The 15,535-nt window shown below is 39.5% G+C and overlaps 1 protein-coding gene across 5 annotated transcripts in view; it reads right to left on the bottom strand.

Annotated features, from left to right (window-relative positions):
• TRIP12 (thyroid hormone receptor interactor 12) overlaps positions 1-15,535 on the bottom strand; it is a 69,907-nt gene that overhangs the window by 18,653 nt on the left and 35,719 nt on the right. For 2 of the 5 annotated variants that reach the window (XM_081006845.1, XM_081006846.1), the window contains exons 9-24: positions 13,089-13,237; positions 12,526-12,561; positions 12,105-12,200; positions 10,592-10,684; positions 10,274-10,435; positions 9,865-9,933; positions 9,613-9,778; positions 7,930-8,047; positions 7,638-7,794; positions 6,965-7,118; positions 5,452-5,680; positions 4,675-4,793; positions 4,131-4,338; positions 3,754-3,854; positions 2,661-2,835; positions 1,727-1,868 (exon numbers count right to left, since the gene is read on the bottom strand). In XM_081006845.1, the coding sequence (XP_080862971.1) occupies positions 1,727-1,868; positions 2,661-2,835; positions 3,754-3,854; positions 4,131-4,338; positions 4,675-4,793; positions 5,452-5,680; positions 6,965-7,118; positions 7,638-7,794; positions 7,930-8,047; positions 9,613-9,778; positions 9,865-9,933; positions 10,274-10,435; positions 10,592-10,684; positions 12,105-12,200; positions 12,526-12,561; positions 13,089-13,237 (2,174 nt within the window). Of the gene's footprint in view, positions 1-1,726; positions 1,869-2,660; positions 2,836-3,753; positions 3,855-4,130; positions 4,339-4,674; positions 4,794-5,451; positions 5,681-6,964; positions 7,119-7,637; positions 7,795-7,929; positions 8,048-9,612; positions 9,779-9,864; positions 9,934-10,273; positions 10,436-10,591; positions 10,685-12,096; positions 12,201-12,525; positions 12,562-13,088; positions 13,238-15,535 lie in introns of those variants that run through there. The other 3 variants (XM_081006847.1, XM_081006848.1, XR_013986733.1) reach the window with 2 other exon arrangements.

The raw sequence follows: 15,535 nt of genomic DNA, 5'->3' as shown, positions 1-15,535 counted from the left end.
CAAATGGAACAAGAACCAGCATATTTAAAAATAAAAACTCAAATTCAGAGGAATACATATCTCAGATTTTTTTTACACATACTCTGCACTGCCTTACTTACTTTACACAACTTAAATGAGCATGTGCAGAAAAGTTCATGCCAATACACCACTAGAAGGCAGCACATATGTAGCGGCCTTATGAAAACGTAACTATTCAGCACATTACACTGAAACTGGGTGCCTAAGTAATGTCATCCAGGATGTTTTCCCCTCGCTTGAATGGAAAGCCTATTCAGAAATATTTTCTACAAGTTGGTTCAATGTTTACTGAGCTAAGAATAAATGTGCCCACATGTTCCCCCGCCCCTTCGTGTGCCAGCTTCAGCATCTCTCTCATGGTTTATGTCACAATTTCCCCAAAACGTCTAAATCACGAAACTGTGGCTTGATATCTGCTTACCAAACAGGATATGATCATCACTAAATGAGCGCCAAAGAACTTTTAAAACTAGCTGATGTTTGAAAATACTAGTTGTATGCCAATACCACCATGCAGGAACACTGACTATGTAGCTGTGTGAGAAAACTATGTAAGGAGGGCCTTTTAAAACAGTGAAATGCTGACTCTGTACATAACGGTAAGCCAGGAATCCCAAATAACTTGAACTATGATATGATGAAGCAGTGAGCTACTGCAAGAAGCCCACTCCGCTTCTCTTCACACAAGCAGGCAGAACAAAAATCAGGTTGTGATAGCTTAGCATAATGTCTAAATGCAGGATTCTGGTCTGTTGCTCCTAAAGTTGTTGGACAACAAATCATGGCTTGTTTGGAAGTCAAACCAACCAGCTAGAATTCCGCATTTGGACATCACGCTGAACTATTCCTTCTTCATTTGTTGTACCTGCTATACCTGAAGAGAGCGCAAGCTGCATGCACTAGCACACTGCTTGACCGTATTGTACAACTTGCTGGCTGCACGTTCATCGCCTTTTAAAATTCCAGCAATCTTTTAAGATTTAGGACATCATCCATCCTAAAAGCAGAGCTGGGCACACTTTTAGGAGTCCCCTGCTCACTGACCTTCTATACATGCACATGGCAGCATGCTAGATCACCACCAGGAATTTACCACTGGGTAGCTAAAGTGGTGTCCTTCAGATGTTGCTCAACTCCCATCAGCCCCAGACAGCGTGGCTATACAGGATAATGGGAGTTGCAATCCACCATATTAGATGTCCAAATCTATTATACCCTCTCCCCTCCCCACCAAGTTACATAAACATCTATTGAATCCTCTGTGTAAAACTGCATCCATCACCCACTCTAAGGATTGTGTCCCAATATTCATATAGTTACAATGCTCAGGGAGCACTATTTGAAGATTACTGGCTTACTTCAGTTATGAAATTGTTTTTGTAACAAAAATGTAGTGGTTCTTATTGAATCATAAGGGACTGGACATACATAAATTGGAAGTGACAACATACCAATATACCCTCCAACATAGAAGAACTGCAAAATGGAAAAGTTAGTGACACCAATGGCTTTTAAACAGACAACTTCTGAAGCTTAGAAGCTGGATGCAATAAGCACTAATGACCTCGCTATTTTAATAAATAAATAAAGGCAGAAAAGGCTTGGGGCGTATCCATGTGTACATTCTAAGTAATATTAAACTATTTGTTCTTCCTGTGAAAAGTTTGTCCTCTCATTCCAATATAGATTAAAAAGATATTCTAACCTGAAGGTTGAGTTGTTCAGTTGCAGTGCAAAGTCTCTGTAACACATTTAGTGCAGGGTTGCTTCCATCCATGTTCTCAGAGCTAAAATAACGCTCCACAAATTTGTGGGCTTGCTCTTTAATCCAACCCTTAATTTTCTCTCTACAAGAAATGTACAGTTTAATATATTGAACACTTAACACTGGCATACTAAGCACAACTGCCCTGCACAATTTGAGTACATTTTCATGGTGCAAAGAAGTCTCGGAGGTAGGAAAAGCTGCAAGGCCAAGAATTTTCTTCCCACCAAAAAGAACTCCCATTGCACTTTAGTCCAGGTTTGTTAAATATAGACAGTTACTTTATCCAGATCGCTCATGAGTATAACTTCATTGTCCCTGCAAACTCATCTCCCTCTACTCTGCTTGTCCTATGATTTTAAGAATTTATCCATACATATACTTTTACTCCCCATTCTGTAAACTTCATTTTGGCACATTCTGTCCCAGCTTGAAGTTCTTCATCATCCTCTCCTACCAAAATTTTCTATTAAAACTAAGACTAAGCTGCCACAGACAACACGGGTAATCTATATTAAACTTTTTTTGCATGTCATAGTAAACTATAGTTAACAGTTTACTGTGAACATGCTGATCTGGATCACTTTGGTCCTCCCCACCAGCAAGCTGGAGAAACAGGTCATGGTGCCTGGGCTTACTGTGGGTGTTTGATCTGTTGCCAAGAACAAACCTTGGTTACAAGATTGCAGTTTGATTAAAAACAAACATTGGTTTGAACACAATGCTAAGCCAGGAATCATGGCCTGTTCTGCAAGAGAATGTGACCAAGATCAATGTTCATAGTAAACCATTAACTCTGGTTTACCATGGCATGTGAACTGGGCCACTATAGGCTTCACTGAATGGAGTTTTGTGTAGTGAAGTATGATTATACCTGTTGTTGGATATTGTGTCCTTTGAGGCAGCTCTTGCCAGACCACTCACACCTGCTGTACGTGCTGGTTCAATGTTGTTGCTATTGGACTGTGTGCTTAATCTTCCCCAGGTTTTAGGATTCAAACTTGCCAAGAAGGAAGATTTAGGAGATTGAGTAGCTGTAGGGCTTTTAGCTTTTGGAAAAAGAGAATGGGAGAGAAAGTTTCAAGTTTAAGCTTTAAAAAGTCTTAAGCTTTACCAATTGGCATTAAAAGTTACCAATATTCAGAGTTCTGCTCCCTTTTAATGCATGTCATGTTTTCCTCCTAAGCAAAGCTATGAGATAAGCAATTACAGCTCCCAATTGTGGAATAAAATATTATCAAGTGCATCTTCAAAGTGATTTAAAGACACTTAAATGTTTACAGTTCAAATGTGTACACAAACATACATCAATTCTAAAGCTGCTATGCGCATCTATTTTATCATGTGTCCACAAACTACTAAAAGCTCACCAGCACTGTGTACAATAGATTCATCTCATTTTAAAAAAGCTTAATACTCTACACCTTTCTTTTTACAGAAAGGTCACAGCAGAAGCAGAAAAAGAACATTACACACAAAGACACAGCCAAAGGAAGCAAGTAAAATCAAGTAAACTGAACTTCAGTGACAGCCAGGAGGTATCATCACCTACCTATAAAGGGGGGGGGGGGGGTTGCTAGGGAGTGGGAACCAGCAGCAGCCTGCACTTTAAGCTTTGTATGGAGCAGATAGCTTCTTCTGCATTTAATGAAAACTTTGATTTCCAGAAACAACAAAAATTTACTTCCATTTGCATAATCTAATAATCTAATCAAAGCCACTTCACACATTTGTGCCAAAACAATAAGTTTCCGGTCAAAAATATATCAGTTCATTCAGTTGCTCAAAATGCAACGTCATTGCTTTGATTTGGAAATATTTATTTTACAGGTCTGCCAACATCTAGGCATTTAGGGCATATTCAGAACTAGAAAACTTTCTTTTCTGAGGACTGTACAGCACTGCTTCTTAAGTAGCCACCATATTTGATTTACTATACCCGTTATGCAATTTCAACAGAAGCTTACCTTGATTGTCTACTTTGTCATCATCTCTGGGAGGTGAATACTTTGGCCGCCGGGGCCCACGTTTTGGCAATCTTTTTCTCTTCAGAACATCACTTAATCGGCTGTCAAATGTTAAAAAATGCACATGTCATACATACACCAGGCCTGATACATTACATTTGAACCAAACTGTAATATATTTGAACCAACCTGGATTTTAAATTATAATAATCTCAACTAATAAACTGGTATGTTAGCATTTTTCTTCCAATTTAGCAGACAGCTCAAATTATTTTAATATGTCTGTCAAAGAAAGCATTCTAATGTGGGACCTCAACCTATTTCTCAGCAATGCCATTAGTAGCGTTTTGTTCACAGACCAAGTCAAACACACTCACCCCTGTGGACTCAGGTCCAGAGAGTCTTCCCTGCTGTGCTGTAAGCTTGGAGAGCCTAAGTCTGCGGCTGCATTGCTAGCAGCAGTGGCTGTTCCAGTGCTTATTGTTGTAGTAGCACCCAGCGTTCCTGAGCCATTAGTGCATGCTTTGGGGGGACTTGTCAGCAAAGCCTCCGATTCTGCAAGATTTTTCACCTGGTGCATTACACCTTTTTAAAAAAGAAAGATAACCTTCAGTGACAAAGAGACATATATTTCAATGCAGTTTGCTTGTTCAAAACACATGACCAGGGGTGCCAACTTGAATGAAATTGGGGGGGGGGGGGGGCGGAGCCCTGCCTTGCATAATCTATCACAAGACCTTGCACACGCACACCATTTGAAAAGCAACGCTCATTAACTTTTTTGGGGGGGCCTCCCACTCCAATATTTTATTGGGGAGGGGCAAAGGGTCCTTGGCCCCTAGGAGTTGGCTCCTAGGCACATTTTTAACAATACAACAAGGCACATGAAGAGCTACACATGAATCTAACTTCTGCCATTACCTTCTCTTCTGAAGTAAACACTGAAAATATCAGGTAACTTTTGCATTAAGATCTCTGCCATTTGAAGGGCTCCAACTACTATCTTAAGGTCTTGACTTGACAGCATAGAGGCTATATGACTGCAAGAGAAAATGAAGACAAACAAAATTCAGCAAGATGAAAGCAGCTTCATTAACATTTTGCATACACAAATGAGGACATTTTCAGTACTGGGCAGGTTGCTGAAAGTGGGAAGGAATGTTATATTCCTGGTACCGTGAGATCAATTTCACGCACTGCACGGCAACATGCCTGACTTGTTGCTTTCACACAGGCAACCACGATGTGCAACCAATCCTGGGGTTTAAGTTTTCTGTTTACGAATAGCTTTTTAAAATTATTTTGTCTGGTATCTACTTTTTCTCCTTGGTCAACAAGCAAATCAGTCAATAGCTCATTTGAAGACCAATTGCCATATAATGAGCATTTTGGGATTTTGTCACCGTAAAAAAAAAAAACAAGGCGCACACATCCATTGCATATACGCAATTTAGAAAGCAGTTATAGTTAATGAACAATGGATATTCATTAATTAAAAACGCTGTGCCTTTCATTTCTTAGAGAACACAATGGCAATCACAGCTAAACACAGAAGCCTCAAGTGGTAACCAGATATCTTAAGAGGCAGTTTGCATTTTGAGACTCTTGTTTTAGTCAAATGAACTGCTAGGTTAAGAATCTGACTCATCACAATATCATTCAGAATAGGTTTTGCATCAAAGTGCGCATAACAATTACCTTGATACTGCATGATTTTTCAGCACATCCTTCAGAAGTTCAGCATCAGCAAAATAAATTATCCTAAGAATTGCTCTAAGGCACTTGTGTCTTACTGCAGGTCCAGCTGAAGAACTGTACACTTCATAGAGAACACCAAATAAGGTTTTAATGAAAGATTTAGCCAGTTCTGGGTCTTCTTTCATTAACTGTGCTCGAGCATCATCCTTCTTTGATTCTGGATGTCCACCTACAGGAAAATAACTTGACCATTAAATATCAAGGAATGGTACGTTGTTTAATTTTATCCAGCCTAAACCCCTCAAGGTAACATACTAGCATAAAATTTACAAAAAAAAAAATGTACCAGGAAGTATTATTTATTTATTTCATAAAATTTATACACTGCACTTAGTTGTAAAGAAACCTCAAAGTGGTTTACAAAAAGATGAAACAATACAACCAAGAAAAAAAATCACTACCATGTTTAAAAACAGCTGGGTAGGCTTGTCTAAACAAGGAAGTTTTTAGCAGGCACTGAAAAGAGTACAGTGAAGCAGCCTGCTTTGATCTCAATAGGCAAGGAGTTCTGAAGTGCACATGCTACCACACCAAATGATCAAGTTCTTACAAATGCAGAACAGATATTATTTGGCACCTGTAGTAGTGCCAATTCCACAGACTGAAATGGTTGAGTGGGCACAGTAGGGCAAGGCCTTCTCGTAAGTAAACCAGTCCCAAGTTGTTAAGGGCTTTATTATGATAACAGTAACAGCTTGAACTTGATCCAGCAAGCAAATCGACAGCCAGTACAGATCTCTGAGCAGAGGTGCTATATGTTGACAAGGACTCACTCCTGTCAGCAGTCATGCTGCAGCATTCTGCGCTAACTGCAGCTTCTGGATCAAGCCCAAGGGAAAACCCACAAAGAGTGCATTTCGTCAATCCAATCTTGTAGAAACCAATGCATGAGCACCAACCCACTGTGGGCTCCATTTTATTAGCATTCAAATTTAAGTTTATTGACCTTTATCCAGCACCAGTCCAGCACTGGCATAGCCTCTCCTGATTCAGATGCTATGGGGAGAGAAAGCTAGGTGTCCTCCTCAAAATCCCCTGGTGACAGTTCCCTGCAGCTTCATATAGCAGGAGGGACAGTATAGATCCCACAGGGTGCAACAAAAATTGCCCATTGCTACTGTCTGGTAGCAGGCTTGCGGGAAGAAGTGGAACCACTGCAAAACAGTACCTCCCACCAACAACCCACAAAGTCACTTCAAAGGAATACCATTATTGATGGTATTGAAAGGTGCAGAGAAATCAACGAGAATCTGAATTTAAATTCATTTACCTAATTTTCACACTCTAAAAGGGGCAGAGTGGAAATTCTCATCTTTACATATTAGAAAGCATGTGGCCCTAAATAGGATCTCGTTCCTTATGATAGGTATCTGAACGACACCAAACTTTATATAGGAGACATGCCTTAATTACAAAAGCAAAATGTGGGAACTATTTTTAAAATAGTACTTACTAGTGTTGGTATTGGCTAGAGGGTTAGGTTTTCTCTGAATGGCACGTGCTGTTCCAGTATCCTCATTGATCTGCTGCATAGAATTAAAGTCAATTGTATAAACACGCCCCAGCGTAGACAGACTTATTTCATCTTCACCAACCTGATGAGCTGCCTGAAGACAAATATGTAAGTTTAAACTCTGTATGAGTTTTGAGTTTACATAAATGAAGATACCGTGTTCCCCGCTGCTGAGGGATAAAATGGGCACAAAATGAAAGCGTTGGTAACAGCCTCACATATGGGCCATGCCACAAATAAGGTTTTAAAAATTGTTTTTTGCCTGCTTTATGGTTTAATTGTCCTGATTTCATATTGCAAGCTACCCTAAGCACTTGCTTAAATTTATTTTTTGTGGACTACAAGTTTAAAATTAACATTCCAAAGTTTTCACCCTGTACTATACAGTATCAGCAAGGAAACTATTTTAATGGATATATTCAGCTAAGTCGGACAAAAATATCCACCATTTCATGAAAATGACTATACATAAGCTTCAAAATTAACCTAGCCTGAGGAGATGATTTCCATTTCATAGCTAAAATTTGATTAATAATTGTTAACCAATGTATACATTTACAAGAGTGAACAGTAAGCAATGTCTTTTCTTATACAGGGGTGTGTGGGTTACTACCTCAATTATCCGGCTATCAATTCTGTTATAGGGATGCCAAAGACCTCTGTCATCTCGCCATTGCCATATTGCACCATCTGTGTTCTGTGCGTTTCCTTTCTTTAGCATGGTGTCAACAGCAAAAATTCCTTCTTTCGGTAAGCAAGGCATCAATTCACTGAAAAGAGCAAAAACAAACAAACAAAATTAACAGCAGATATTTGTGTAATGCTAGACTTCATGCCAGTGTATTATGAAATGGGATCTCATTCCTGAAAGAAAAACTCACCCCCCCCCAAAAAAAGAGCCTTACCAGATAAGTGATGTAAGCTCATACAGTTCTTGAGGGCTTCTTGGAACAAGGTCAATTTGTTCCTGACAACTTCCATTGGAGGCTCCACAAAGAAGAAAGTGAAGAGTTTCTGCAATATCTTTAAGCATAAACAATCAATCACAATGTTACTCTGCCATGTCTGTAGTAAGCATTAAAGAATGCTCTCAGAATGGAGCAATCCCAAGAAGAATGCACTTAGTGTGTATTTCTACTGCAAGAATTAAGTGTACACAGTAACAGTAACTGAAAGCAACCCAAAACCATACTGCACACATGATCCTCTCTAAAGCATAAGCCTTCAAGTGTGTGTGCCTGGGGAGGTATATTTCACCCTGGGGGAAAAATGGAAAAATCTTCTGACTCTTTATACTATAGGTTGATGCTGGCAACTTTACACAAAATAAAACTGATATTGGGTCCTTAGCAACGACTTTGGGGGTCACCAGGAGGCCAGGGTCCCTAGTGAACATTACAGGCATTTGTTAGGGTGAGGGAAAGAGAAACCAGTGCGTTAATTAGAACAAAGGAATTGATTGGCTGTAATTGGAGCCTACAGCTCATTCCCTCTCCCCACCCCACTGTTAACTAGGATTGCAAATAGTATAGAAAATACAGTTCTGTACAGTGTGAAATCTGTCAGATCTACTGTCAAGACAGAGTTGCATCTAAATCAGTATGAGATGGGGAGGGGAGGCGAGCGCACCTGCCCATCTTTGGGCAGGAGAGTTACTGCTGCTTACCATGAGGGAGGTTGGCATTGTGCCAATGCACCAACAGAAGCAGCTCTACCAGTGTGTTCACACAGCAGCAACCTCCCTCCTGCTTTGCCCCTCCCATTCTCCATCCACGCAAGCAACCACAACTCTGCTACTAGGCAGTCGTAAATGCCACCTCCTGACCACGCCATCTGCTGCTGATCTGTGCCAGAGCTCCACATTTCTCTAAGCATGCTTCTTTGTCTCCATGTGCTTGTTTTGCCCTTTTCATATGGTGAACACACACACACTTCTAAGTGATGCATCTCAGTTTACTGTGTCATGAGTACACCAAGGATAGTCACAAGCACCAGGTTTGGAAAGCAATGTGTAATTTTACTAAATGACAAGATAGAGACATTTTTCTCATTAGAAACAACATGTGAACCAAAATTCTGAAATTCTGGTTCAGCTATCTTGTTTAAGCCTTCAACTACAAATGTATGTTGTCACGTTGCAGACTTGAAAACATGTTTTGTTACTAAAAAGTTAGAGCTGAAATGAAAATCTGAGAAATATTTGCTGTACAAGCAGAACAGAAGCTGCTCATTGCAGGATCCCACTATCACTATTTATCTATTTTTTAAAGATCCAGTAGCTTGCTATCTTTTGAGTTTTGTAGAATTACTAGAAATTACCCAATGGAAGTTGCTATTCAAGGGAAAAGCTTTACTCAATTTTGTGTTCTCAATTCATCTCACTCAGCTTTCATGCCTAGATTTTGCAATGAAACAGCTTTGGTTGCCCTGTGGAATGACATTTTCTTGGAGAAAAATGGAGAGAGTGCTATATGTTAATGAAGCTGCTGCAGCAGGCATTTAACTATTTGCTATCATTTCACTTGCCAGTCCTACAGACACTATAACATCTAGTAAACAGAATACTAAGAGCCTACACATGCACTTACTTTGCTTCATAAGTTGAACTGCTAGTGTAGGACAGTTGGAGCACATAAGGGAAAACATGCGCACCACCATGATGAACATCCCTGAGCTCAGAATTGGAGGAGTCACTACTAGGAGCTGCTGAATATTTGTGAGCAAATCCTTAGAGGCAACTTGCTGGAGGAGATTCTTCAAAGGAAAGAAAGAGGGTTTTAAGTATCATTTGGTCAAAACCTTTTTTCAACATTATGCTGAAGACAGAAAATAGATGCTACCTCCTCATGTTGGAAGTTGTCCACTAGACGTGCAAAACAGAGGCAAGTGCTTTCTACTGACTTTTTGTCCTAAGAAATTGAAAACAAGTATTACATTTCAATACACAAGATTTGGCATGCAGGTACATCAAGAATTGCAATCCTGGAATTGTCCTATTACAGTGTTCGGCAGAGTTAACTGAGAAAGCATAAAAAAGGACCTAGTCAAGCTAATACACAACCAAGAATCACAACCCAAGAACTGGGACAAACTTCTTAATATCAATATATTTCCATAGCCAAAATTATCTCCTTTAGGGGGCTGTACTACCATTAAGGTCCGGTGAAATTTCTCCACAGCACATGTAGATCAATCTAAGATTCACATATCAGAACAATTAGAAGATAGCTGACCCAGACAGTTTCTGACCTGGTGGGTTAGTCTTTGTGTAAGCAATGGCAGAGAATCTGCAACAAAGTGAAACTCATCAGGAGTGATGCTCTGGCAGCAGTTGGCAGCAATAGCTAGTGCATTCCTCTGGGCATTTATGCTGAAAAATTCCAGATACAGCAGACAGTCTGCTAAGCCTCCCTATAATACAAAACACACAAAACCAGTTCAAGCAAAGAGAGGACTTTAGATCATCAGGAGAGATACATAAGTTTCTTGGAGCAAGTGCTCTTTAAAACTCTGGTAACAATCAAGATTAAAAATAGCCCCTTTTTTTTAATCAGAAGAAATACTTACTGCCTGCAGAATAGCTTTACTATGTCTGCGTGATAACATCTCCAAGGCAGTGAGTGCCTGCTCTGCCACATCAATACACTGAATAACTTGCAGCTAGAACAAATAAAAGCAATTTATTTAGTTTTTAAAGTGATATGAAACAAGATTAGAAATTGATCTATGCTGTCAATCATTTCCCAATGCTCAAATTTTGAACCATACTTTAATAGTTTCCATTACCTTTAAACATGCACACTTTATAATAAAACTTTATATTCACTCAAAAGCTTAAGCATTATGTAACAGTCATTAAATTGCTCTTGTTATGTACCCTATACTATAGATATATATTTATTTTATACAACATTGGTGTGCTTCATTCTGATTCCTTACTTAATCACATGGAAAGAAAATGGGATTGTCCAGTATTTGTGTACAGTATTATACAAACCATTTCCAAATTGTAACATTTTACCCCATACTACTACCTATCATTATTTAATTTTTTATATTATTATTATTATATCTGATTTAACTCAACCACAGCACTGAAATTTACAGTGTTCTTGAATCCTCCAGAACAGACTGAACAGAAAATTCAGGATTACTGGAACTGGCAGAGTCTTTAAGTTTACACTTTGCCAAATACATTTGACTACTCAAATGAATGTTCTGTAAACTCAGCCATAACTTCTGGCTTTGATGTATTCAGCTTACAGGGCTGTGGGTAGGACAGAAGCAAACACTTTACCCAGGCCCGTTAGTCCAGGCTTGCAAGCCTGTTACCAAGAAGAAACCTATGTTCTCTATACAGTGTCCAGATATTGCTAGAGCCAACCAGAAACATGAACAGAAGCAATGTCCTAAACAGTGAGGTGCTTCTGGCCCAAGGCCCCGTAGAAGAGTGAGTGAGTGAGTGAGTGAGTGATAGTGTGTGTGTGTGTGTGTGTGTGTGTGGACTTTGTTTTAAGTGACAATGTACCACGCTACATTACATGCTCTGTCAAGAACTACAAGTCCCAGTTCTTTTAGTTTCTACTGGCAAATTTTATGCAAAGGTAAGAGCTGCCAGCAGGGTGTGGCAGCCAACCAGCAACTGGGGCAGGGGAGAGAACAAGTCCCATAATCATGGACTTTTGAGACCCCAGGGACAGGAGACACCAGTGCTGCCAATAGGATTTACTGGCCCCAGAACATGCATAAACAATACAAAGCTAGGCCTCTCATCTCTAGAATGATATTAGAACTGGCACTAGATTCCAGGAACAATATCCGAAGGTCATACATCACTCACGTATAACATATATACATACCTGCTATGCTATCATATTTGTTCATAAATACAATCAGACGGCTAGAAATGTTAGGGAACTAAAAGCAGCTAAAAGAAACAAGTAAATCCTCTTTTTTTTTCAGGTGTTGGAGTCCATCTTAAAACTTTATACCAGGTTGAGAAAAATTACTCTTTGTACTGCTTCATAAGACATTATGTTACAACAAATGTTAAGTTCATAAAGTTAGTTAACAGTATTACCTTTTCCAAAAAAACAGGAATTGCATCTACTACAACAGCAGATGATCTGGGAAGTGCTTCCATCATATAGGTTAAGGCTCGACAAGCATGATTCATCTATTAAAAGATATAAGAACATAAGAGCCCTGCTAGAGCAGTTCAAAACCTATCTAGTCTAGAATTTTGTTTCCCACCATGACCAACCAGATGCGTGTAAGAAGCCTACAAAAGTAGAGCATAAAAAGTAATAGGTCTTCCCTACTGTTGTTCCCTAGGAAGTGGTTATCACGAGACATTCTGCCTCTTGTACTGGACCTAGCATATAGCCACCATGACCAGCAGCCATTGATCTAACAATGCTATCTAGAATGTGCAAACTAGCAAAGCCTGCTTTGAGATTTACCTGAAGCTGCATTTAACAAAGTGTGCATGAAATACTTACAATGTCAAAATTGTGCTCCATCTGCAGCAATGTTATCTGCAAACAATACGAAAGGATGAGTCAGCTTGCAAGAACAATTTCTCTAAATTCTAGTAATTTATAAGTGTGCTGAATCTACAATTCCCATCATTCCTAGCTAACAGGACCAGTGGGCAGGGATGCTTGGAAATGTAGTCCCAAACATCTGGAGGGCTGGAGTTTGCCTATGCCTGCCTTATGAGATAGGTTAGGCTGAGAGAGACTTGCTCAAGACCACCCACACAGATTCATGCCTGAGCAAAAATTTGAACCCATGTCTATCCAAGTTCAAATACAAACCCCTACCCCCTACACTGGATCTCAGAATGGCTAGACAAGATGCACATTTATTCCCTAGTTGTCTGAAACACAATCAGTAATTTGCTGTTTCTTTAAAAATGTCACTTTTTGCCAAGGCCATTGGTGAAACATACTGCTCTAAAACATTTAGAGAGAATGCAGTTATTGAAGCATTTACTTCTTCATGAAAACACAGTGGATAATACATTACATGTTCAAATGAATGAGTGAAGACTGGTCCTTACCAGAGCTGGCACAACACTCTTGACTGGAAATCCTCCCAAAGTTTCTTCATTCCCCATGACCAACAACTGACACATTTCAATCACAGACTGTAATTGCTGGCTTTCATCAGTAGCCTGGAGCCCCTGTAGAAGTTGCTGAGCTTTAGAACCTAGAAAAATTGGGGGTTTTGAAAGCTTAAATCTTCCACTTCCACAATATATTATCATAGTTGATTAGGAGAGACAGGGCATTTTCATTAGCTGCCTATCATAAATATGAAAGCAGGAAGTCAGTAATGCTGCATTTATATGCATCTTTGTTGATATTTAAATGTTATTAGATTACAGCTACCAAATAAACCAACAGTATGTGCTTTAAGCTACCGAAATGCACTATAATATTCAAGAGATAGTGCAAACTGAATCCATCCTGATAAGATAGGAACAGAAATAGAAAGACAATTTAAGATCATTTTTTTAGCTAGCAGAGTTCTCAACCTGAACAAACCCTGGTAGATCTATGGGCACATAGTTCTGAATCACTATTCAAAATTAAGTTCCAAATTCACCTGCAATTGAGACACACACAGTTAAGCCACTTCTCACTCCTGCTAATACTGCACTTGTAGCTTTCTGTACTTCAGGCTTTCTAGTGATGAACTGATGCCAAATGACAGATGCCTCCCCAGAGGACATTAAGCTGAATTGTATATTATCTTCCTATGCCAACTGTAGAGAATTGCCTAACTGTAGAGAATTAGGCTGTTATGCTGTACTGTTGTGTCATTATACTGGAATAATTACACTGGCAAAACTTTGAGAGGATCCCAATTCTGTTTTAAACATTCAAAAACTTTTCTTCTTCATGGTACACCCTCCACAGTGAAGTACCAACAACAAAAAACCTTTAGTCAAAATATGCAGTTTTAATCAATCATGAGAGATTAGAGAACAATGTGTTTCTGAACTGCATCTCACCAGTCAAAGTTTCACAGTGTCAATAGACTGGGCGTACATCTAAGTCTGGATATGTCATAGGCTAGTGCTTCTGTTAACATATGCATCATTTACTTAAAATACAGAGCTACTGATGAAACTTATAACAGCAAGGTAAGTAGATACATCTTCCTAATTTAGGAAAGCTTAGAAAATGTAAACCACTTTGGTCAATGGACTGAATCACTGTAGAAATATTTGATTACCTATGCAGAGGCTGTGTTTGGACAATGTTGGTTTATTAAATGGGGATTTAACTGTGAACCACTGCACTGTGAACCACTATTAAACCAGAAAGCCTCTAATTAACCATCAAGTACAATAAAAATAGTGAAAAACACATTTAAACTTTAGGATTCCTGCAAAAGCAATTATTTGAGAGAACAACCAGATAAGCATAAAAAAACAACATACTAAAGGTTGAAGATGGGTACTTTTCATTCCCAGCTGTCAGGCTGACCTTACTACAGGACAGATGGGGACAACTGTTCCTAGCATTGCAGGCCCTCCCTGTGGGTCCATGTGGTTGTTCAGATTCCTTAGAAGGGGCCATGGTCCAACCAAATAGGAAGTGAGTCTTGGACACTGTCAAACATGGCACCCCTTAGTCAACAATAGCCAGTGAAATTGGGAATGTGCACCCATGTCTCCAATCACCCACCCACAACTCCAGGAAAAGTGTTTGCTAGAAGACAGTACTGAATTAGGTACATCCCAATGATTCTTTCTGGCACAAGAAAGTGTCAAGCGTGGCACTCCAATTCCAATAATAGCCAAAGTGTTTAGAAATGAAGAACTGGGGGTGTACACCCCAAGCTCTGAGCCACCACAAATCATATACCTAAAAAAAGCCTTGTACAATCAAAGACAAGCTTCCATGTAAGATGGCACAGAACTGGCATCCAATCCAGAGAAATAATCATGTGCAATACACCATCCCATGCCAACCATAGCCAATGTATGCAGAATGAACAAAGTATCAGGTGTGTGTGTGTCTGTGTGTCCTAATAGGTTTTCAGCCACTCTAAATCATACAATGACATTACAGCGTTGTGTCCATCTCAGTGCTTAGTTTGAGCACAAGACACGGTCAAGCATGGTGCCCCCATGCCAGTAGCAGCCAAAATGTTACCCAAAAGCTAATTTGGAGATGGGGCAGGGTGTGTGTCCTTTGGACCCCTCGTAAGCAGTGGTTATTACTTTTCAATCCAACTACTTGGGATGATAAAACATTATTTGGCAGGAATGTTAAAGGTCAATCTTGTTTTTACTGCACTAAAGTTTCCCCCTTTGTCCAAATCATAAAATGATGCCCACCACATATGGAACAAGTCAAAATCCTAAGTCACATTGTGAAGCTGGAAAAGGATTAATGGTTGAATCATGGTGAAAGTGCTGTGCATGTAGACAAAAACCCCAGATTTAACTTGGCTTAAGAGACAGAGAAAGGATCATCCAAACCCTGTGATTCA

Source organism: Podarcis pityusensis (genome assembly GCF_964106645.2).
Source record: "Podarcis pityusensis genome assembly, chromosome: 5".
Lineage (NCBI taxonomy): Eukaryota > Metazoa > Chordata > Lepidosauria > Squamata > Lacertidae > Podarcis > Podarcis pityusensis.
This window is presented reverse-complemented; position numbering and strand designations above follow the sequence as displayed.